Below are 23,537 nucleotides of genomic sequence, written 5' to 3' on the forward strand. Positions count from 1 at the left end.
CCGGATTTGCGTTTTTTTTTCTATCTTTCCTTGAGAACTCTGGGTGAAAGAGAGAGAGAGAGAGAGAGAGAGAGAGAGAGAGAGAGAGAAGAAAAAAGAAAAAAAACTGCTGGTATGTTTGAAGCCTACTTGGCAAACTCGTGGCCTCATCACATGTTTTAAGGCTTGACAGTGGACACGTCTATCTTTAGGTACTGACGCAAGAAGAAATAAATTAAATATGAAGACAAATTCGTTGAAATAAGTAGTTTCTTGAGCCCTTGGCTTTAAGCGTCCCTGACATGAAAATGAAAATGGTACTTAGTGGGTTGATTAATGCAATGTGACGAAAAAGTTGATTAAAAATATTTTGGCAAGTGACGAGTCTGTTCTAAAAACTTGTCTGTGGGTTGTTGTGGTACAGACTGCGATATTTACTTCAGCTGTGACAGAAACTTTCACAGTTTGTTTTTATGTAGAGCCTTCCACAGGAATGATTCCCCCTCTCGTGGGCTCCTGTACGTTTTCAAAATAAGTTTCTTCTTTTTATTATTTTATAATTGTTTGAAGACGATCGCAGTGTATCTCGAAATATGGCTAGACTGTATGCTCAAAAAAAAAAAAAAAAGGTTGCCATGCTGTTTCATAGTTCTAAATAGCATAAGGCTTGCAATTACAACATACAATGTTTATTGTAAATAGTTGGTGGTAGCCTTCATATCACTAGAATGATCAGATGAAATGCTGAAATTATTATTGATCGGTAATAAGAGTTGTTTAAATATACGATAGGTTTATCAGGGAATATACGATAAGAGGCCTATCTGCAGAACTTGAAAGCCATTGACATATGTTTATTTTCTATTTCCAGTACCTGGAGTTTACAAGAATCTTCGATCAGCAGCAACCACAAACCACCAGCTCACAAAAGCGACGTCGAATCCTGCAGACACAACTCTCTAAGCCTTGGTGTTATCAGCAGCTCAAAGCCGTGGCAGCCTAAGTCAGAAGTCGGCAGCAAAATGGCACCTGATCCGAGAGGACAAGAGGATTCTGGCACTGTGGGTTCGATTATTGCTGGCCACAGGATTTCTCTGAATGTTCATTACGATACTGACTCACAGCCTGGTAAGGAGGTTATCATATTCGTGTTGCCTTTCCTTGTTCAGAAAATGCAAGTTAGTGTCATAGCCTTCAAGAGTTTTCAGATTTACAAGTTGATTTCATATTTTGCATGTGATACGAAGACTGCCTGTGGATTTTCTTAAATGACTTGACAAGGAAACGGGGAGTTTGATGTATTTGAGATTCTTAGAAGAGTGCTATTAAACGTTAGTCTTTTAACTTCTCGATTTCGTAGAAATTTTGGACAGTTCTGAGTATAACCAAATACCGAGTCGACTGCCTCCTTTCCGCCGCTATCTATATTAGTTTTCACTGTTGCATCTTCGCAGGTCGTCATGTACCCTCGTAACCTTACACGTGCACTTGAAACCTTTTCCTCTTGCAAACCTCTTTAAAAACTTTCTACTTGCAGAAGTTTCTTTTCATACTCTCCAAAACGCGATTACTGTGGAAGAACATCAGCCAAGCCTTCCCCACCATTCACGTCCCTTTCATTATCCCAAAACTTTGCATCTACATCTCATCGTTCTGTGACTGCCATGACTCCTGGTAGACCTTAGCAGACATGGAGCCATAACAAACCCCTGTTTCAGACGCACTTTTATATGTGTTTCATTCTTGTCAACATATTGTAAATTAGTTTTTTCAGTATTGAAAGGTCAATTGGATCTTAATATCCTCCACATAATCAAAACATCTTGGTGGTCAATATGTCATTGTCATATTTTCAGTATACTCGCAAACCTTTCACACATCCACCCAAGCGCCTCAGTGGCGTGGTCGGTATGGTGTTGGCGTGCTACCTCGATGGCCGCGAGTTCGATTCTCGGGCATTCCATTGAAGAGTGAGATGTGTGTATTTCTGGTGATAGAAGTTCACTCTCGACGTGGTTCGGAAATGAAATCACGTAAAGCCGTTAGTCCCGTTGCTGAATAACCACTGGTTCCATGCAACGTAAAAACACCATACAAACAAACACACAACAACCCAGTCTCTCTGAAGGAACCAATTCCTTTCACTCAATAGTTTGTCATTATTCCCCCGTGAAGACAAACCTCACACACTAGACAGCCATTCTATCCCATTTTCAGCGCACATTGCAACATATTACCGATCTATCAAAGACTGGGTGGGGTGCCTTCGGACTTCAGCTCATTAATTACTGTAATTTTTCTTCCTTCCCCAAGTCACTTCCACATATTCTTAGAATTACGCTAACCTACATCCATTTGCTTTCTTGAGATCTGAATCTTCTCAATGGTCTACTTTCAACAGCTCCCCAAAATACTCATTCCATCAACGCAGGATTGCGTTCATGACACTCTGGTATTAGTGTTTGGTGATCTGCTGTGATACCTTGGCATTATCATTGTCAATGGGAAGTAGCTTATAGCTTTTAGTTCAAATAGCCATTGAAGCTTGTGAGGTATGGTTAACTTTGAGATCCAAACCCTCCTGGCTGTCAAGGTGGAAGATTATATATAAGAAGACTTTGAACTATTATTGATTGTAAATATTTTTTTTATGATGTCTGGCATTCATATGTGGAAAGTAACTTTAATACTGGAATATCTTCATATTTGGCCTCCATCTACTGGCCTTGGATCAAGGTTAAGATTGTACACAAAACATTAAATTTGGTGGTTTATATATCCTGAGAGTGGTTCAAAACAAACTTCCATGTATTGGTCAGTAGAAACCCGAATTCCTTTATCTTTTAACGTACATTAAAAGATTAATTTCTTCCTTGGCTCCTCCCATTACAAGATACAAAACAAGCGACCAAATTTATAATGCAGTCCCTCTCTTCATTTTGATGTTGTTCTTTGAAGATGTTTACACAACAAATTTGACAGTTGCAACTGGATCTGGGTCAGCAAGGCCCATTGCATGTGATGGTATTAACTTTTGACATCCACATCCTATTGGACTTTGTCATTTTTACTCCCATTTATTTAACTGATGTTTTTAACGAATTCGTCGACTTTTAATCAATGGTGGTTGCTTAGGAATTCTGTCCCAAGAGTTATTCCCTTCTGACATAAATTTTGTGTACTAACATGATAATCTTGTTATCCTGTATTTCAGGTTGTTTCTATTCCATGAAAATATCTTCCCCACTTCATCCAACTACTGTCTCGTGCACATAACCACTCCTTGCTGTCTGTAACCGCTGCTCAAATTATGCTTCCACTTCGCAAACTTCCTTATCAGTTTGACTAACTTTGGTTCCTTTTCATGCATATTCAACTCATTTGTTTTCTTTATATTTAAGGCAACATTTTTAACATCATTCCCTCCAACCAAGAAATGATGACCCCTTCAGCCACTCCTCGTCTTTCAAATCAATTAGTTTGAGCTTTTTCCTTCTTGGTATTAAACGAAACTAACAAAACCGTATAATTTTGTTTATAGTTAATTATGAATAATATTTGTACATATCCATTTCATCCTAATCTCCATTCTGTGTTGAACAGGAATCTATCTCCATTCTTATTCACAAAGGAACTTCAACCCTCCCCGCTCAACCTTTCCCTTCTTAACCCCGAAATTAAGTCTTGAACTAATCCAACCAATATTCTTTTTCCGAACTCTACAAGGGACAAGTTTCCTTTCCCTCGGAATCATTGGAGTTCGAATCTCTCGGGTTCAGGCTTGTAGGGATAAGCGTATCTTAAGTGTGAGGAAATCGAGAAGTTAAGAGGTCCCTGTGGACGTTGGAAATTCACATACCAACAAAATATTATTTTGGTGCAATTTGCATATTTATGTAGTAGTGTGTTTTAAGTACTCTCATGATTACTGTTTTCATGGTGACAATATGCTTATGCTTCTGTAGTATTCTTTGTGTATTAATTTTTATAAGATGTTTCTCTTGAGGTCCATTGACTTAATTTTACTAGTAATACTGAAATTTTTCTGAATTTTTTATGATCAAGGTACAGTTACAATCGAGAGAGAGAGAGAGAGAGAGAGAGAGAGAGAGAGAGAGAGGAGAAGACGAGAGAGAGAGAGACGAGAGAGAGAGAGAGAGGAATGAGAGAGAGAGGAGAGAGAGAGATCGCGAGAAGATGAGAGAGGAGAGAGATAGAGAGAGAGAGAGAGAGAGAGAGAGAGAGAGAGAGAGAGAGAGAGAGAGAGAGAGAGAGTGTTTTAGACAGGAACTTTTAGTCATTGTCAAATTGCACTTTTTCTGTTCTCAATGATAAACTATAAGAAAATAAATTTTTATCTAACTATTCATGATTTCCCCCCGAATTTTAACATTGTATGTGGACGAGCAGTGACAGGGGAATTTCCCTTTCCTTCCTCTTCCAGTGGACAAGATGGGCGAAGGCGTCACTCCCTTGGAAGAGAGAGTGGCAAGCACGGGTGCTCTGTCCTGTGAGGCCCCTCTCCAGCTCTCGCCAGATCCTGTCCTCAGTCAGAGCGATCCGGAAACCGAGAAGGTCACACACATTGATCAAGTTGTGGTGGATGATGTGAGTATAAATCCTGATATGCCTTCTAATGGGTTGTATGGTTAACCTCACTCTATCCTTTCGCTCTCTTCATTATGCCGAAGATTCGTTCTTATTCTCTTCTGTAAGAAACCTAAATTTCATGTTGTGGTATCGTTAGAGAGGTAGGTTTTCCCATTTTAAAGATGGCAGGAATTATACACTCTTGATCCTGGGGATTTGACAGTCAGTACGACTGGGTGTGGCTCATTTACCGTCGGCGGTTTTTATGAAGCTTGGGAAGGCACTTATGTAACGGAAACTAAATAAATAAGGTCAGGGTTGAAAGTTTTTTTTTTTTTTTTTTTTTTTTTTTTTTTTTTTAAGGGGTGGTTGTTTCAGTATAAAAAACTAAGCAATTTTGGTGTTTTTTTACAAATTACCACATAAGCATTCTCGCCAAAAAGTAGGAGGAGTTCAGGATACGTTGCCGAAGATATAATAAACTTGATAATTGTTGATATAAAATTGGAAAGTAATCCTAGAGACCAAGGAAGCAGACTTCATGAAGTTAGTAATCTTTAGTTAACCTTAAGAGTAGAATCTGTATTTTCTCGGTCAAAAGTATTGTATGATATTTCGGTGCGTTATGCAGTTTACCGTAAGGTTTGTTGTACAGCACAAAGTATGTTCTGATAATTACTAATGGACAAGATCATCATAAAGGAAAGTTAATGCTAAACTCACTCCTATTGAAGTATTCGGGCTTCCCTGCCAGACAGTCTCATTTGAGATGCCGTCAGGTACCCCCAAACCTTGTATCACGTGCACTGTTAATTGGTACGCACTCTCTTCTCTTGGTTGCAGAGATCTAGAGGTCCACATAAGACTTGTGTGTGTGTGTGTTTTTTTTTTTAACACCTGATCAACACCTTACCGTTCATACAGGCCGCCACTCCTGCTTTTACCGCTACAGAGGCAATTGAAAGAAACTTTTTAAACATTTATGCCATTTGAGCTTTTCTAAATTAATTTAGCACTTTATATAGATAATTCATAACTTCGACTGTACTAATATAGCACTTTATATTGAGTATTCATTCCTTATCGACTCATAACCAGTTTCACTCTGATAGAACGACAGAAATTTGAAACCCAAACGTCATTTCGAAGGTTACAACGATTGCAATGCATTAGGAGAAGCGAAGCTATAACCCCAGTGTGCTGAATGATGTAGGAGGAGGAGGAGGAGGAGGAGGAGAGGAGGAGGAGGGAGGAGGGAGGACGGAGGAGGAGGAGGAGGAGGAGGAGGAGGAATATGGCCATGTTAGGGCCACGGAGAACAAACAGCGGAAGTTGAATGGTATTCATCTCAGGATCTGTCGACTTTAGAATGAACCAGTTATGGCTATTTTCGTAATTAACCTTTAGTAGGCAACGTATATTTGAAACAAAAATATCTATATTACTTTAGAGTATTAAGGACATCTTTATGTATTTTCATTTAACGAATCATGAGAGTGAGAATTTATGTATCAGCTTAAATGTAGTGGTACATTCATTATGTATACGTTAATATCTAGGAAAGTATACTATTAAGTGTAGGGTGATGTTGGCATAGGCGCCACCCCCCCGGCAGGGGTTCGTCGACTGGAGGAGTCGTGGTCATTTAGTCCCATAACATAACAAGGAAGGAGGAATGTTTCCGAGGACCATAGAATATCCACGTGGGTTAAACATGTAAGGATCATGGGATCATGCGATGACGTAATGGAATAAATATACTCTATAAATAAATCTCGGGACGTGCCAGGCCTACCGATTGACAGCTCATCCTTGCCGGTGTTTTAGGAAGTGATGCCTCAAATGTCATCAATGCTGAATGGAGATTTCGAGTAATATAATCGAAAACTGAACCCGATGGATGCCTAAGCATACAATGTAGACAAATGAAATAAAAGTATCCTTATACCGCATGCTAGTTGCGAATTGTAAAATTAAATGTTAACATTTGAAGTCAATAATGCTCGTATTGTAATAACATGCTATGTTTGCCCCAACAAAGTATTAGTGTCTGAGACTGAAATCTACTGATTTAGAGGTTGAAAATACCATTCGATTAACGTGAAATAACTGGGGATCGGCACAGGAAGTGCTAAGTCTCGAAGCTATGACTGGAATGGAACAGATGTTAAGACTGCTAAATGAAGTGCAGGTGTGTAGCCATGCACGTTTTACTAAGACCCCTAGAATGTGGGTGCCCTCGGTATGAGAAATGTTTTCATACATTAATTAATTGGATGATGATTAAGTGTTCAATGCACAGTGGCAAGCTAACTGGAGCCACCCCTTAAGGGTTAATTGCTGCCTAACCCTTTGGAGCAATCTCTGTTATTTCAATGACGGTCATTAAGTTGTGCTTTTACATGGCGATTCTTGATGACCGTTCTATTATAAATTCCCTATGGTGACAGGTCTGTTGTAAATTGCCACTTTTTCTACAGTCCTTCACAGATATGATTCCTTCTCTGGCGGGTCCTTGAACGTTTTTAAAATAAGTGGCTTCTTGGTTTTATTATTGTCTTTTAGTATTTTCTCGTCAGTATCGTAGCTCCTGCAGAATCAAAGTCTTTAATTCTTTTTTAAATTTTGCTTTCTTCTTGTATGATCTTCACTTCAGGCAGTATATTGTTGTATAGTCTTGGTGCCCAATGTTCGAATGCTCTCTCGCCTGACTTACAATTTGTACTAGGTTCAAATAGCCTATATGATTAATTTGCATGTCTGATAAGTGTTCATATTTTCGAAGTTCACTGTGATCAGATCCAAATAGCATACACTCAGTTTTATCTCTGTCTCAATTTCTTCGCCGACATCCATTTTTTATATATATTTCATTATTGCATCACTTTTACTAATGGCGTCTAATACCGTTTGGACAGGAAGACAGGACTGAGTATCATCGCCATACAGTTTATACATAACCTTGTGCTTGTTTAGAATTCTAGGTAATTCAATTGTGTAAATGCCTAGTAACAGTGGACTAGGACACTGCCTTTGGACACCCCTCTTGTTAGGCCTTTCTCTTCTGTAACCTTATTGTTTTCTAAGTAGCTTTTGTACCATTTAAGTATGTCTTCGATGCCTACTGCTCTCTGGTCTTCAAGCAGTAGATCATGGTCAACTGTGTCAAATGCTGTACTTAGGTCGAGCATAACGAGGATGACACATTTTCTATTTGACATAATTTTTCGATATTTATAATTGTGCACAATGTATTCCCTGTTGAGTTTTTTCTGTAATGTGAATGATCAACAGGTATAATGTCGAGTTGTTTCAAGTGTTGTTTGTATGGTGTTTTTTCGTTGCTTGCATGGAACTAGTGGTTATTCTGCAACGGAACCAACAGCTTTACGTGACTTCCGAACCACGTCGAGAGTGAACGTCTATCACAAGAAATAGTAATCTCTAACCCCTCAATGGAATGGTCGAGAATCGAACTCGCGGCCACCGAGGTGGCAGTTAAAGACCATACCAACCACGGCACATTTGTTCGTGACTACCATTTCTATAAGTTTTGATAATTGCGGTAGGTTCGAGATTGGCCTAGGAAGCTAGATTACTTCTCTTGGGTGCTACGCATCACAGCTGACTAACTCGTGTGCATTATTTATTGCTTAAGTCAAGTTACATTCAATTTTTAGTTAACACAAATACAAAAAGTCTGTCAAAATTTTATTCCTGCAATTTTTAATTAAGTAATCCTAATGTTAAAATAGTTATTAGTACAAAACAGTATTTTAACAACGTCATTTTGATCCCTGGCGTTGTCACTGATTCTTTTGGACTTCTTCAGGTCCTCTACCCGGGATCCATCTTTTATCTGGTTGGTGTAGCAAGGAATAAAGGTCATATACTATATAATTTTTTGTAAATGATATATTACTTTAAAGAATAATTAAATATTCGTATTACCCTCTACTAGGCTTTCCCAACGGAACGAAACTGGAATGGAATATAAAATCAGGCCAAAAGCCAAACGATGGGACCTGTGTGTTATTCGGGTCTGAAAGGGAAATTAGAGCAAGAAGGTTTGATAGGTGCAACAGGAGGAAAACCTCGCACTTCCATTACGAAACAATTGTTAGGAGAGACTTGAAAAGTACGATGGAAAAAATGGAATATGCACGGTGGTACAGTAAAGGAAAGGGGTTACAGCTTAGAGGCCGAAGGGATGCCATAAAGAACCTTAACTAATGCCTACAGTGCACCGCGTCAGGTGCACTGACCGTACTCGTCCCATTAAAAAAATCCCTTAAAAAATAGAAGACTTTCAAAGAAATCCATGGCAAAATATATGACTGATCAATAAATTAATAAACATTTGTAAACAAGAATTGCTTAGTCGTTAGTGTACTATTCGCCTACTGGCGGCTGGCAACCGCAGTCATTGTTTGAACCGTAATATCATAGTTATATTTTTTTTGCAGAAGAAAAGTAATAGCATAATTGGAATCCTTGTGAAAAGTTTTATCAGAATGAGATTTCATTGTAGAAGAAAAGTAAGAACATATTTGGAATAAACGAAAAGTTCTATCAGAATTTTTTTTTTTTTTAAATCCTAATAATATCCGGATCAAAACGGCTAAAAACCATTCCCCACAAAATAGTTATATGATATGGCCCGGCTTTGGTTCAGTCCAGTCCAGTATTTTCGCAGTCTGTAGCGATATACACATACATACATACATAGTGCTTCCGTTAGATACACACACACACACACACACACACACACACACACACACACACATACACACACACATATAATATAGATATATTAATATATATATAATATATATAGTATATATATATATATATATATACACACACACACACTCCATATATAGATATATATATATATATATTATATATATATATAACTATATATATATATACACACACACGCACACACAACACACACACACACAACACACATATACATATTATATATATATATATACCTATATATATATATAATATATATATATATACACACACATACACACACACAAGATACATGCAGCCTATATGAGTATCAATTTGCTGAAGACACAACGAACTTAATTTCCATTGCACCTAAATAGTGGTTCTTGTTCTGTTCAAGTAATTTCCGCCTAAATTCCTAGTAGTATTGTTGAACAGGCAAGTTTCGACGCCAGTCAATTACGGAAAACTATATTTTAACTACTATTCTAACCATTAGATTTAGAGTTTGCATGAAGAGCGTTGTAGATTTCTGTTTGGAAGTTATTTCTAGCACTACATTTTGTAAGCAACAACTGTTTTGCGCAAGGCGATCGGGTCCCATGACATCGATGAAGGAAGCGAACAAGGTGATGTTATCTAGGGATACCGGCTGGTAGGGGGAGTGGTAAGGGTTAGGGGAGGCTAGCTCAGCACCTATGGGCGGAAGGTGGTGGTTCGCTGTGTTCAGGGTTAAGAACTAGAGGGTCAGGTGATTGCGGGTTGGTGGTGGTTGCAGATCATTTACAGGAGTTCGAAGGCCGTGCGGCGAAACGCAAGTCGTTTGTCACCTGAAAGGACAGATTGATTTCAGGAGTCAGTTTCTCAGTGGACGTGTTCCCGATCGGTCTGGTCTGAAAGGCGGAGAAAAGGCTTCTGTTTCATTGACTTCACAATGGGTTTACGCAGTGAAATTGAAGTTGTGAGTTTTTCTCGCAAGTTGGAACTTGGTTACATGGAAATTCCTTCATTCGAGCTGGTACTTGTTGACAATTGTAGATGAATAGTGAATGACTACCGTGAACAATAGGCAATATTTATGCAAGTTCCATTTTTTCAGTCTCGAATGATACACTACACAGTATTTATTTTCCTGTGTAGATTCAAGAATTGATCGTAGGAACTGGACTGTCATTCTCGTGCCGCTTATTCGTGTATTTTAGAATTATAATCCCATCATCCTGTGCAGATAACCTTAGTGCGCTAAAAGTGGTATGCATATTTCGGTAGATCTAAGTGATAACTCCTCTTCGGGCATTTCTTTGGCAATTAGGTTCTTAATATATTTTGGTTGCTTATTAAGAATTGGCCATTATTTTTTGGGGGTAGACTGTTATTAACCCACAGGGGCTAGTACTGAACACTGCGAATAGAAGTTCTCTCTCGACGTGGTTTGGAAGTCTCATAAAGCCGTTGGTCCCGTTGCTGAATAACCACTGGTTCCATGCAACGCAACAACACCATACAAACAAACAAACAATAAAAACAGCCAAATACATTTGACGCCCCAATTCCTAGTGGCTGTCGTATTCGCGGGACCGTTCCTGGCAGTTTTTGTGGCGTTATTGCCTAGAATTACCAGTTCTTTTAATATTACTCCCATTGTTTATTAATGGCAGTGGAAAGAGTAATTTACACCAAAACTTGGCCGCATATTCTAAGGGAATGAGTCAACCGGCCATTGAAATGTATAAAAGCAGAAAGCGTTTCCGAATAAATCATTTAGGTCGGGTGGACACGTGAGTTCTGTAGACCACAAAATAGGCCTAGACGACCCGCTTCCCAACCCCCCCACTCTCCATCTTCGAAACCGCTATTAAGACTAAGTTTCTTGTAGGCGTTAACGATACAAAATGGGCGAGGCTTTTGCTGAGCAGAGATTGACATAGTTTGTATTCATACTTGTAGCTCATGAGTAATTCATTGGACATATACACCACTATGTAGGTTTGTTAATATCGAGAACGAACTGTTTTTGGGTTTACAAAATCCCTACAGTAGCTGATAAAAGTAGTTGAGGTTTGTGACAAATATTAACTACATCCATTACTGTACTTATAAAAGGAAAGACTGCTGCTGTTACTACAAGAATAAAAGGAAATTCTGCTGTTACTACATGAATAAATTTTTCATGACGGGCATTTTAGAGACCTTTTGAATATCTATACAGCACTTCTGCCTGCAGAACACTTCAGTCCAACTTTCCTCTCCTGAAAACTTTCATAATTGACCTTTCTACTGGTGGGGCATCTTCAGGGTTCTCATTGCAAAGGATTTTAATAGCAAAGCATAGAAAGTATCTTCGTTACAAGTTTTTTTAATTTATTCCGTTGTCAGTACGGTTATCTCGTTCCTTACGAGGGATTTCGCTTGAAGAATGCGGGAAGATGCTTTCCAATGAATATTTGCTAGTTTAACATGTAGCAAACGAAGATAGTTGTCATCCAGCATATAAATCTAAGCCAGATGCCATGAAAGTCGCTTTAGGATATTTTTCTTTTTAAGATCCTGCACAGTCTCACTGACAAACATAGAAACATCACCAATAACCACCTTCTTGAAGGCATAGTGCAACTACACGGCTTTTCTTGGTTGAGGACAGCTTCGAAGGGAAATTGATTTTTAAGCTAAAGACAGCTCGCGTCTTCGGTTATACTATGATTGTGTCTATTAAAACTGGCGTCACATTTAGGTTATTGACACCGAAATAAATTTAAATAGCAAGATATATAAGTTTAAAATGCCATATAAAAAATTTATATAAATATATTTATCACTATGAATTCTTACGTAGACTTTTTATGCATAATCTAATATTCGTTGAGGAGGCCCGTTTCCACATAAAGATATATAGCTGCTGCTCTATTACAATCATTAACGAGAACTGTAGCTAGAAAAAAATTGCATTCTGTCGCACCCCTCCTCCCCCAAGGACAGGAACTTATCTCAAATCCCCAAGTCTGGGACATTAGAGTCTAGTTCGACCAGCACATGTCTCGCAGTCAAGGGCACTGTACTACAGTCCTCGCAAACGATAATACCATGAGTTTTGTAAAGTAGTTGTAGTTAAGAAGGAAATATGAGTTCTCTATATAATGTGCATCTGTTGGCTTCAATCACTTTGGTTTTCCAACCGTAAAAGATTTTGGCCCAAATTAACAATTAACCTAATTGTTTGTTAAAACTAGTTGTTGCCCTGGGATGTGGGTGTGGCATGCTGTTGTAAATTTTAATATTTTTATACCATTACGCCCACAGGTGGAGTTCGTGCATAATACGATTAGGGTTGCTTTTTTCTTTTTACCCAAACACGTTAGATTTAAAACAACATAGTGCGAATACATACCAACAGCAGTGCCCAAGCTTCAAACTTGATGATTATTGCTTGATAATTTGGTTCTGTTTTTCGTAATTCTACACTAAATTGCACACGCTATGATATGAGAATTACTTGTTGAAACATAGGCAGCCTGTTTTTAAATACTTTAGGAATTATCAAAATGTAGAGGAGAGGGGATAGGAAACACTGGTAATGTTGGTCGTGTGGTGGTTGCGGTTAAGTGAAGGTTCCTTGGAGCAAATGGTCTTTTCAAATGAGTCGAAGGCAGAGATTTTATGTTCAGGGAAATTTTTAAAATCATTCATTACGTCTTGTTGTGTAACAGTGATGCTTCCAGCTTCGTGTGATGGCTGTTGTAACGATTATTGTAACCCTGTGTAGAAAGCCACATAATTTACCGGTTGATTTTCGTTTTTCATAGACCCCTTGCAAGTTGTTCAAACAGTGTTGTAGGAACTGGAGGAGACATTTTATTAGTCACTGTAAGAGTCATTGTCGGCGTTATCAGTGTTTTACCTCGCACTGGAAACTGTAGACCAGTAAAAATTCTCGTGTCGGATCGGCGTACTTCGTCCCAGGATTTTCTTTCCATCATATTACTAAAAATCAGCCAAACTGTCCATACTGAGGTCGGATGCGTGTTTGCGGATTTTTTTTTTTAATACAAGAGTTAAGTAATTTTTTCCCCAAGGGCTGTTTCCTTCTTACCGTTTTCTTGTTGCCCCCCCCGCCCCCCCCCCCCCCCAACCCCCATTTTTTAAAAAGTTGTCTGGCTTTTGTCGTTTTAGTTTCATGCTCCAAGTAGCCAGGGTCAACGTTGCATGTTGATCAATCGTGGATGCTGTTCTTTGTTCATATCAGCTATTCTATCTCCCTGTTAATGAACGCCTTGTGTTTTATTAGTACATACATTTCATTTTAAAGGGTGTATCATTCTTGTCATCAAAGCACAACGAATATATTTTGTCATAAGTCAAAGGGTCCAGGGACTGAAGAGATGCAGTATATAATATTTAGCTTCATTGTATAGTTTTAACAGACACCGCTGCTGTGCTCGCGCGCTCTCCTATGATATATAGGGGTGAAGTAATCGTGTTTGCTGTCACGAATTCATGTTTACAAGAAGTTGCCTTGACAGCGGAGATGACAAGATTGAAGCATTTATTAAATGGCAGCGGCTTTGTGAATAGATTGTCTTGATAAAGGGGTTAAAGTAGGAACAGTGGTAAGTTATGTTTCTCGAAATGTAAGAAAGAGGGATTCAAAGGTAAATGGATAACTTCGAAATGACAGAATGTTGACTAAATAGGTTTAATCAGCTATAGAACGTCGTGGTTGAAGAAGCGAATACATAAGTCAATTAGAAACAAATCTCTGCGCAAAAAAAGATAGGAAATGTCCTACTGTCATGAAAATGTCAGGATTTGTGGTACGCTACTTGACGTTGGCAACCAGGAATACTTTTTATTTATTTTTGTTTTTAGGCACGTATCAGGCAAATGGCTTAACTCAAGTATTTTCTAGTTACAGTTGAAAGTTTTAATAATGCCTTCATATTGAATTTTAGTCCACGGTGCAAAGTGCTTAATAGTCCGGATGCTGTGTCTTCAGTGTCCTTTTCCCATATCTTGGCGCCATTAGTCTGGATTTGCCCTACGCATTTTAACGACCCGCTGTTGTATTTCTGTTGGAGGTCTTTTACATGTACAGTATCTCCCTTCTTCAAGAAGTAAATTAAAACCAATTTTATATTATAGATTCTGTGTTATTCATACCCTGTGAAACCCATATCCATATTAAAGATGATTTTTTGAAATTCATTTACGCCGACTTTCTCAAGTTTTTATTATTATTATTGTTTGAGCTTCGCTGTGGTTTGGGACATAAAGAAGACTTGCGCCTTTCACTTCCGTCAGCCTTGTGTTTTTAAATTGTTAATTGGTGGGTTTAATTGAAGCATAATCTTGCCGTCATAGTGGGGAGGACGAGGGGTTAAGGATGGTCCAGGTTTCACAAAGATTCTTTGGCATGAAAATTTGGATTTCAGGAAAAACTGATTTCGTGAAATATCTATGCTCACTATTAAGATACTAAATTAAGGTGATCTCAATAGCCTGTGCTTTTATTGTTTCCTGATAAGCAATAAGTCCTGTTAAGGTAGCTTTAGTGAAGATTATTCAAGAAGTTTTTTTGCCTCAACCCAGGAGGCATCGCGGGAGAAACTGGTCCGCCTCAAGCATTCCGCGCAGCCTCCTTGAACTTGTCTGAGGGCTTGATGTTCAGGCATTGCTATCCTTTTGGGAAAGGTCGTCACATTATGGAATTTCACAAACTCCTCAACCAGGATAACTTCCATTATTTTCCGCCATATGGTGACCGTGCAGGTGGGACTAGGCTTTTGGAAGCAGACAGAAGTCACACTGCCAGGTTGGGCAAATAAGTTGCAATTCCTTCCGCGTTTCACATTGATTATGCATTGCTGTTCTGTTGCGTAATGCACTCAATTTGGTTTAACTCGTTTTTCAAGAAGGCTGTCGTAACTCCCTCATAATCCTACAGACGATCTATTTACCGGCAGACTCCATTTACAGAACAGAGTTTTTTCTTTTCATTTTTTAAAACTGTATTCTAAGTTAATAATCGCGCGTAGATAACGTCGGTGTTAACAGAAAACGAAATGACCTTGAAGTGTACACACAATTTTAAGAGTAAGAATCATGGTACCCATCTTGTAGGCCTCTTTCATACCCCATAGATAAAAGTCGAAATACTATGCATGAATCAGCTCTGAGACTTGTGGATAAGGACCCTTTAATTTACGACCATGCGGTGAATGGTGATTATATGTAGTTGACGTCTTGGCAGAAATCATTCGTGGACCAGGATAGTGTTTTCATTGAGTGCGATGAAATATTTACAGAGCTTTTCTTAGGGGGAAGGGCATCCTTTTTAATTTGAGATTTTTGACAATTGCGTATTGTGAAGCCACAAAGTTATTACTCTACTTCAGTTGGTAACAAATTTGGTTTTTTAAGTTTAGTTTTTTAAATGTAGGGAAGCTCTGAATAATAAGTTTTCCCTCATTTTAAATGTTAAGAAGTCTTTATCAACCAGTGCAATTTTGCAAGCGTTCAGAGTATATTTGATGAAGTAATAAGAGCGCCACCGTAATAAAATATTCTAAGCTGTTTGGTTTCGTAACCTAAACGAAAGAGCAAAATCTCCTGACGAAAGCTTCGGATCATAATATTCATTCGAGTAATGTTTTTGTATACTGAGCGTGACAAGTAGTATCTGCGCCGTGGATTGCGCTGTTGATCTGTATAAACATCTAATGAGGGAAAGACGCTAATAAAGTTTCGTTGCCTTGGCATTTAGTGGCCTTGTGTTGATTAGTCAGTGACGCAGTTTTTGAAAGCTTCATTCGCGAACACTTTTTTTTTTTTTTATTTATTTATTTATAATGGCAAGCCCTTGGTTCATTGCCCCTTATGGCCAATCCAAGTCCAGGTTTTTAAATGGGTTACCTGTCATTGGTCCTTCTCGTTGAATTATGCGGGCATGACCTCAGAGACGTACTGCGGAGATCAGTGGGTTCCCTCGGCCAATATTTCTGCTTTGGCAGTTTTGCTGACGTAGGTTGTGGGGTTTACGTCAGGAGGGAGGGGTCTTGAGATCTGGCACACTGGTTGCTCTAAGAATGACTATGGTGCCGTGACTTGTGTAATGGGAGTGGTTTGTATGAGGATGGCTTCTGTCACCTGTGTCCTCATCTATGCCAGGCTTGTTTACGCTCTTCGCTTTAATAATTATTCTCCTCCGACCTTGAGCTGGTCTTGTACCTAATGTCTCCTAATGGTTACTAGTAAGTAAGTCGTAGTGGTGTTGCAACAGCCTACTTTATCTATGGCATCAAGTATGAGAGAGAAATTCTGGTCGATTTTATTGAGGCGCACCTTCGGAAGGGGAGGAAGATTGTCGCAATATCCCCTAACTTTGTACCATTAGTTTTAACCACCTTATTATCTTCGCCTGCATTTGACCGAAATTTTAATGCCTCCCCTAGTCCTTAGTGTTTTGTACTGTTGTTAATACTAATGCAAAATTGAACTCGATAAACCGATTACAGTTGTATTTATAATTTCAATAAACAATCACGTCCCAAGCGCTATACTTTTCTCTAAGAGGTTGGAAAAATGTCAGTGATTACTCTTTCCTGGAGTTTTGTTGCTGCTAGAAATGCACTCTCCGTTAATAGCAACCCTCCCTGGAAAAAAGTTATCATTGTAAATTGATTTTAATTATCTTTCCCCAGTTTTCTATCTTCATATCAAATATTTTATCGACTCGTACAAACTGGTGAAGAGTAGTGTAATTTCTCAAATCTATTTTGCTTTAAATCTACCTCTTATTATACTATTCTCATCAATATTGGCCATTGCTTCTGTAACCTTTTCCTTGCCTCTCGGAAAGTAACGTATGGTCTTGATCTTATTTACAGATGGTCCTGTAAATTGAAGGTTGCTGTAATTTTTACGACCCCCTGTATAACTACCGAACAACTATTGCCTCTGTGTCCTTTATGGGATCTTTATTCATTGGTCATGTCATAAAATATCATGTATTTCTTAATGCTATTGGCCTTTTCCCATATAAGTCATTTTTATAAAATACTTCGGAGTTAAAAACGTAGATTAATTCTAGAAGTTTGATAAAAGGTTGTCTACCCTTCTTGCTTTTATTTTTTATAAAAAAAAATTCTTTATTTTGTCTTCAAAAGTGTCTTGGACACTGGAATTAGTTTCTTACTGCCTTCACCAAAATTATTTTTTTCATGATCATATAGAAACGCTCTGTTCCCGGTTAATTTTTTCCAATACGTATCATCTTTGTGCTAAATATTCCAATATTGAACCTTTCTTAATTTTAGACGGGTAAATTTTCACATCTTAATAATTAAAGCATTCTTTGTATATACTTCTTCTCTTCGAAGGTCGTCTTTACTCCAGTAAGTCTGCTTATTTTTCGTTGCCAGCTTTTCTGTTTGTAATGCTCTCGTTTCAGTGTGTTTCTATCTCGCCTGTTATCAGCAGTTTTTTCTTCTCTTCTGTACCCCAAATATGTTACAGAACTTTCTTTAAGGTCTTCACTCACCTACTTTGTGGAATGACTTGGCCGAAGAGGCCAGGCGTGTCGTCTCCCAGAAGTTCTCGTACTTTACTATTGTAGGCCCAAGGTGGGACAGACCCTCTCGCCTTCGTAAATATAATACTGTGGCATCTTGGATTGATGATTGCACCTTGGCGCGGCTCAAAATTTTATATTTTTATAAGACATTCTTCAGTTTGCCCCTTAAAGGCTGTATTACCATTATACTCGAAGTTTTCCATCGTCTAACTAGGTAATATAAAATGAGTTAATAATTTACTTTACTGCATTTGAGGTGCTTTTCATCCTCTCAATCTTATCTTATTGCCTCGTGGAAAGGAGTGTTACAAAACCCCACGAATGGTCTAAATTACTTCAGAGCAAATTTAAAGTGAACTCTATGTTAGCTCAAAAGCTTTATATTAGTGATAAAGGGATTATTTTATATCTTGCTTTTTTAAAGCTATTGCCCGTAAGGTCAGCAACTTCTCCCTTCTCCCTACTCTCAAATTCAGATTGGGTACCTGCTATTAGTGTTGCTGCTGCTGCTACTACTACTACTACCCCTACTAAACCTGCAAGATTTGAAATATCCTCTTTATTTGACAAAATAACCCCTTGCCTATTACGATCTTGTAATTTGTGGAGTCTTAAAGATGTGGTTATTATTACGCAACTGATTTAGGGATCAAGGGAGTTTGGAGTAAGATATGACCGAGTTGACTTATGAGGATCAACAAGCTTCTTACTCTCTTTCGGGAGACTTATTTTTTCACGAATATTACGCAGCGTTGGGATATGATTATAATTTGGCTGCCCTCCAGACTTGTGCCCAACTTCTTTGCCGGTTTGAACCGTTAGAGAGAATGCTCGCCGCCGCTGACTACATTTTAGGGTCATCCTCTTCCCTCTTCATTCGAGTGGGCTTCTTAACTCTGCGTTGAATCCAGTTGGACGCTTATTTTGCTCTCTTAAAAAATTTAATGCTTTAGTGACGTATTAAATAATGTAACTGCGTCAAGTAATATAGCTTGAATCTTCAAATAAGTTTTGATTGAATGTGTCCGTCAAGAGTTCTTTCTTTTCTACAGGTGCATTCCTCAGGTTGAGCCCTCAGGTATTTGAAGACGTCATTTACTACGTCATGAGGAGTGGGTGGGATTAGAGGTCGATTTGGGAGGAGCATACAGCCATAGGTGGGAGGAGTCGAGGGAGGGGAAATGGGGGTGAGTGGGAATTTTTTTTAGGGACAAACATCGGGCTGGAGAGAGAGAGATCAGAGTAGGAAAGGTCGCTCATTTCTAGTCCACCAGTGATAACGTGAAGCTTAACGTCCTCAATTTTTATAAATACAAACTGGCTTCAGTTTTGGGAGTTCATACAGTATTCGACCAGTTTGCTGGTAATGAATGTGGAAATTTCTGTACAAAGTATTTGTTTAATATAAGAAGTGCTCCGCCAAAGGAGATCGTTTTTAGATAGTGACATTCTATGCTTGGTAATATTGTGAAGTGCAGTGTATTGTATTGACGTTATTTTGATTCTAATGTGAACATTTTGTATCAGTGGTTTTTGTTGTTGTTCTGAATGTGCTCATTAATCGGGAAACTGAGACTTGACTTGTGTCTTGCAATAGTGTTCCAGTTTAAATCATAATGAAAGTATGCAAATGAACGTCTGCCATACTAGTCTTAATACCATGGTGCTCTGTTGCACTTGAGTAACAATGCATCATCCAATTGACTTTTGCCGGGGGATAGCTGTAACAAAATCTTCTTATTTTCTCTTAGACTTGTGCATATTTTGCACTCGGCCGGAAGGATTGTGAGGAACTGATCGCACTCATCAGCCATAAATGTCAGTATTAAAACAATATGTAGTGTTAACTACATATTTCCCAACTATAGCAGGGCTGATTCATGGGAGATTTGAAAATGGGCAAAGCTGCGTCCGTTGGAAGAGAATAGTAGGAAGACTGAAGCGTCACCCTTTCCACCCGTTGCCTGAGTTGAAATAAAGTAGTTCAGGATTTAGCTTGGTAAAATAAAGTTTGTGGCCCCAACAGTCAGCCGTAAGGCGAATTTCCTGGAAGCGAGTTCGGTTTAAAGATTTTACCCCAATGTAGGCATCTTGAATGGTGCCCCAAGACCCAGAAGTGGTCACTCTTGTAGAGCTCATCATAATATATTCCACTTGCCAAAATATAATGATCCTACCCTTACCGCCAGCTTCCCCCCCCCCCACCCCCCCCCCCCCCAGAGTGAGATGCTATTTTTAAGCCTGTGGGCAAGTTTGATTCTGCCTTTTAAGTTTCCCGAATGAGAGAGGGGGGGGGGGGGGGAGGTACTTCGCTGCATTGAGGGCCAACGCTCCCCCAGGAAGCAGAGGTAATCATCATCATCATCATCGTCGTTCTCCTTGAAAATCCTACGCTTAGGCCCCAGTTCCGGTCGCCCTTCGGTGGCTTCCCAGGGTTGCCGACGACGGAGTAATAAGAAAAGGTTTATGGAAGGCGCTTTCGTTTTTTATTTTTTTTTTCCTCGATGGAGGCTTGGTGTTGATTTCTTCTACAAAGTATGTTGTGCAACAGGTGCTACTGTAATTATCTATCCTCCCCCCCCCCACCCCTACTCCTCCGAATCTGCGTTGTCGTCTTCCTCCTCCATTACACCCGCCCCCCTCTCTCCCCCCTAGACCGTAGCGGCTTCAAATTCCTCTTCCTATACCAGCGTTTAGCAGAGACGCCTTCGAAACTTCCCGATGTGTCTTCCTACTTCACTAAAAGTTTCGTGGAGTCTTGCTTTCCTAAAGTAGAGTAGACGGTTACACAGTTTGTGGGCGTTGTGGAACATGGGGAAGATATTTTAAAATGAGTGGTAAAACAGTAGACTGACGCTTTCTGGATGAAACGCTTGTTTCAATCAGTGTGTTCTTTGCTTCTAACGTTGCTGGTATGTTGTTGCTTAGTGTGAACTGGGTGTGCTAGGGCACCAAATTATTAGACAAGGAAAATTTAGTGGCTTCGCTAAAGAAGTCATTAGTTTGTGCCTTAAGGGGTACTTTGTTTTAATACTGACGTTCAGTTAACTTGAGAATTTAGCTAGAAGTTTGTATAGGTGTAGACAGTTCGATGTTAGACGCCGTTTATGCTGTCTTAGTCTTATTATGACTTGTGTACTCAGTCAGGTGTTTTGTGATAAGACTTCCTCAGATTTTGTGTAAAATATTTAATGACATTGTTCGTGCGAATAACGTGTGATTAAAATTCACTTCCGCTCTGGCGGGGGTGGTCATTAAGTTAGTGGCATGAAAAAAAAAGGGGTGGGGTGGGGGGGCGCAAAAAAAAATCACCATGACATGCGCAACATAACTTAATTGTAGCTGGTAATTGGATAGTGGACTAGATATGCCGATGAAGATAGTATCCTTTTTGTGTTTTCTAAGTAAATAGGGTGCTGAAGTATCATTCTTTATAATATATAGTTCTTGTTGCAGAGTAACGTGATTATTCCTCTAGTAAATTATAAAATTTCGTTTCAGTAAGGAACTTTTTAGCAGATTTAAAACTGGCACTTCGAGAACCAGTGCTTGTTGTTGTTGTTGGATTAAGCTAGCCATGTGGGAGACTTGTTGAGCAACAAGAGCCTCCTAGAGCAGTCCGTAGAGCACGAAGTACGAACGGCTGACTTCGCCGGGTATTAAAAGGCACATTAGGTGTTTTCGGTGCTCAGGACCTAAAAAATAATTTAAATAGAAAATCTAAACTCCAGCCTGTTTGCAATCTGTAAATGGTTGGATTTCGTCGCTTTGTGCAACCTATGCAGTGAATCAGTGTGAAAGAACCAACGTGAATTTTTTCTTTTCCGTACGAAGGGTGACGTTATAGCTGCTCTGAGTCTGGTGTTACTGTATAGTAATTTCGAGGGAGTACTTTTAATCTGGCCAAATTCTTAAGTGGGCATTCAAGGTATTTGCGTGGTGACGAAATTCAAGACCATCGTTGCCAATGCGACCAGAAAACGTTTGGAGACGGAGACAGAATTGTCATTATTGCAGCTTAGATTTCGTCTTGATAAGCTGGCAATGGTGCGTTACGGGAATGTTGCAGATCAGTTGCACGCAAATCCGGTTTAAATCACGTGAGGAATTTCTTGTCCTGGGGAGATCTGGATTGCTGAATGATAAACAGTGTGTGGTGGAATCTCCTCCTCCTGAATTGCGTTCACCACATCTAAAGCAATTTTCTTGAAGGGGATATTTGCTGCGGAGACAAACCACACTAGGAAATGCCAGTCTTTGAAAGTTTTTTTTCCTTTTTTTTTTATGTGCTGGAAAATTCCAAGGTGCGCCTTTGGTCACTTAGGTTGTGCATTCTGTATAGTCCGACGTCCGAGGGTTATGTTATCTGCCGGTAACAGAATTCCCATTTCTGTCGTTATCGTAAGTCCATCTGGGGGGACTTTAGAAAACCCTGGCCTCCCTCGTTCCCTCGCTGTCTATGGAAGATTCCTCGGACTCGTTAAGCAGGTTTTGTCTCGCCGCTTGTTTTGTTTTCTTAGTCATTCAAGTTTTTCTTTTAGGTGCTTTGGGAACTACTGTATTATCAAGTTGGAACTCTCCGAGATGACGTCAAAGTTTAACACACTGATAAGGAATTAAAAAAAAACTCCATTTACGATATCCTTTAGGGCTCCTTTATCTGTTTCCTAACTTTTATCTCTAAAGCATTTTGGAACTTAAAGAGAAATTCTTTGAGGCAAAACTGAGGGAACTTTCTTTTTAATGATTTGACTAATTATTTATAAAAAATATTCACGAGTGCCCTCCATGAACTCCTTATATAAGAAGTCCTAAAATGCGTATGATGTTGGGGTTCTGTCTTTGATCGAGGTCGGCTAAACCTTTTGTAGTTTTACAGTATCGTTGCTTGGATAACTTATTACTTTTTGTAAACTTGAACTAAACTTCGCTAAAAATGTTACTCTTTCTCACTCACAGTTGCCAATGTGGGGAGATTCCACGCATTAATGACGCTTCTCGGCCTGTTAATTCTTAGGGCTGTCCAACCACTTTTAAATCTTAATTTTTAAAAGTGGCATTTTTAAAAAGGGTATTTGGCTTTGATTATAAATTGAGCAACACCCCTTCCACGTGTGCTCATCACTTTGCTATCATTAATAAGACACTTCGAGAGACTAAATAGGTTTTCTGCCAATGTCTCTGGCTAGAACAAACTGGCAGCTGACGCCAGCTTGATGGGGGTGGTAGTGATGGAAGAGACAAGGCCCCGTGATCCAGTGAGGCTTATTTATAAGCCGGTTGGTCTGTTCAGCATTACCATAGATTGGGACGTGTCAAGTCTTAAAATTGTCGGCGATAGCGCCTTCTGAAATATACGTAGGTCAAACGTGGATCAAGATGAGTTTGAAACAGAGCTCTCAGTGGATTTTCGTTAAGACTTTTCAGTCACGTTGCCTTTGAGAGTTGTCTCCATATTTCGTTTCACTTTGAAATGTTATTGAAATCCGGGGTTTTAACGTCGATACAAAAACCTTGAGCGTATCAGGTTCGTTTAATTATGAAAATTGACGGTCATTGTCTTTTGTTGTAGTAATGAAAAGAGGTTTTCCCAAGATGGCAACAGTCTTTTATAGGCTATTAACAGGTCATGACACTGATCAATAACTCAAAACTACGTAGA

The 23,537-nt window shown here is 39.1% G+C and overlaps 1 protein-coding gene across 6 annotated transcripts in view; it reads left to right on the forward strand.

Moving 5' to 3' along the window:
* Positions 1-23,537, forward strand: part of LOC135200183 (long-chain-fatty-acid--CoA ligase ACSBG2-like) — a 59,524-nt gene that overhangs the window by 26,889 nt on the left and 9,098 nt on the right. For 5 of the 6 annotated variants that reach the window (XM_064228552.1, XM_064228553.1, XM_064228551.1 and 2 more), the window contains exons 2-3: positions 851-1,107; positions 4,424-4,587. In XM_064228552.1, coding sequence (XP_064084622.1) covers positions 1,002-1,107; positions 4,424-4,587 — 270 coding nt within the window. In that variant the 5' untranslated portion in view covers positions 851-1,001. Of the gene's footprint in view, positions 1-850; positions 1,108-4,423; positions 4,588-10,115; positions 10,271-23,537 lie in introns of those variants that run through there. The other variant, XM_064228555.1, reaches the window with a different exon arrangement.

Source organism: Macrobrachium nipponense, chromosome 26, assembly GCF_015104395.2.
Source record: "Macrobrachium nipponense isolate FS-2020 chromosome 26, ASM1510439v2, whole genome shotgun sequence".
Taxonomy (NCBI): Eukaryota; Metazoa; Arthropoda; class Malacostraca; order Decapoda; family Palaemonidae; genus Macrobrachium; species Macrobrachium nipponense.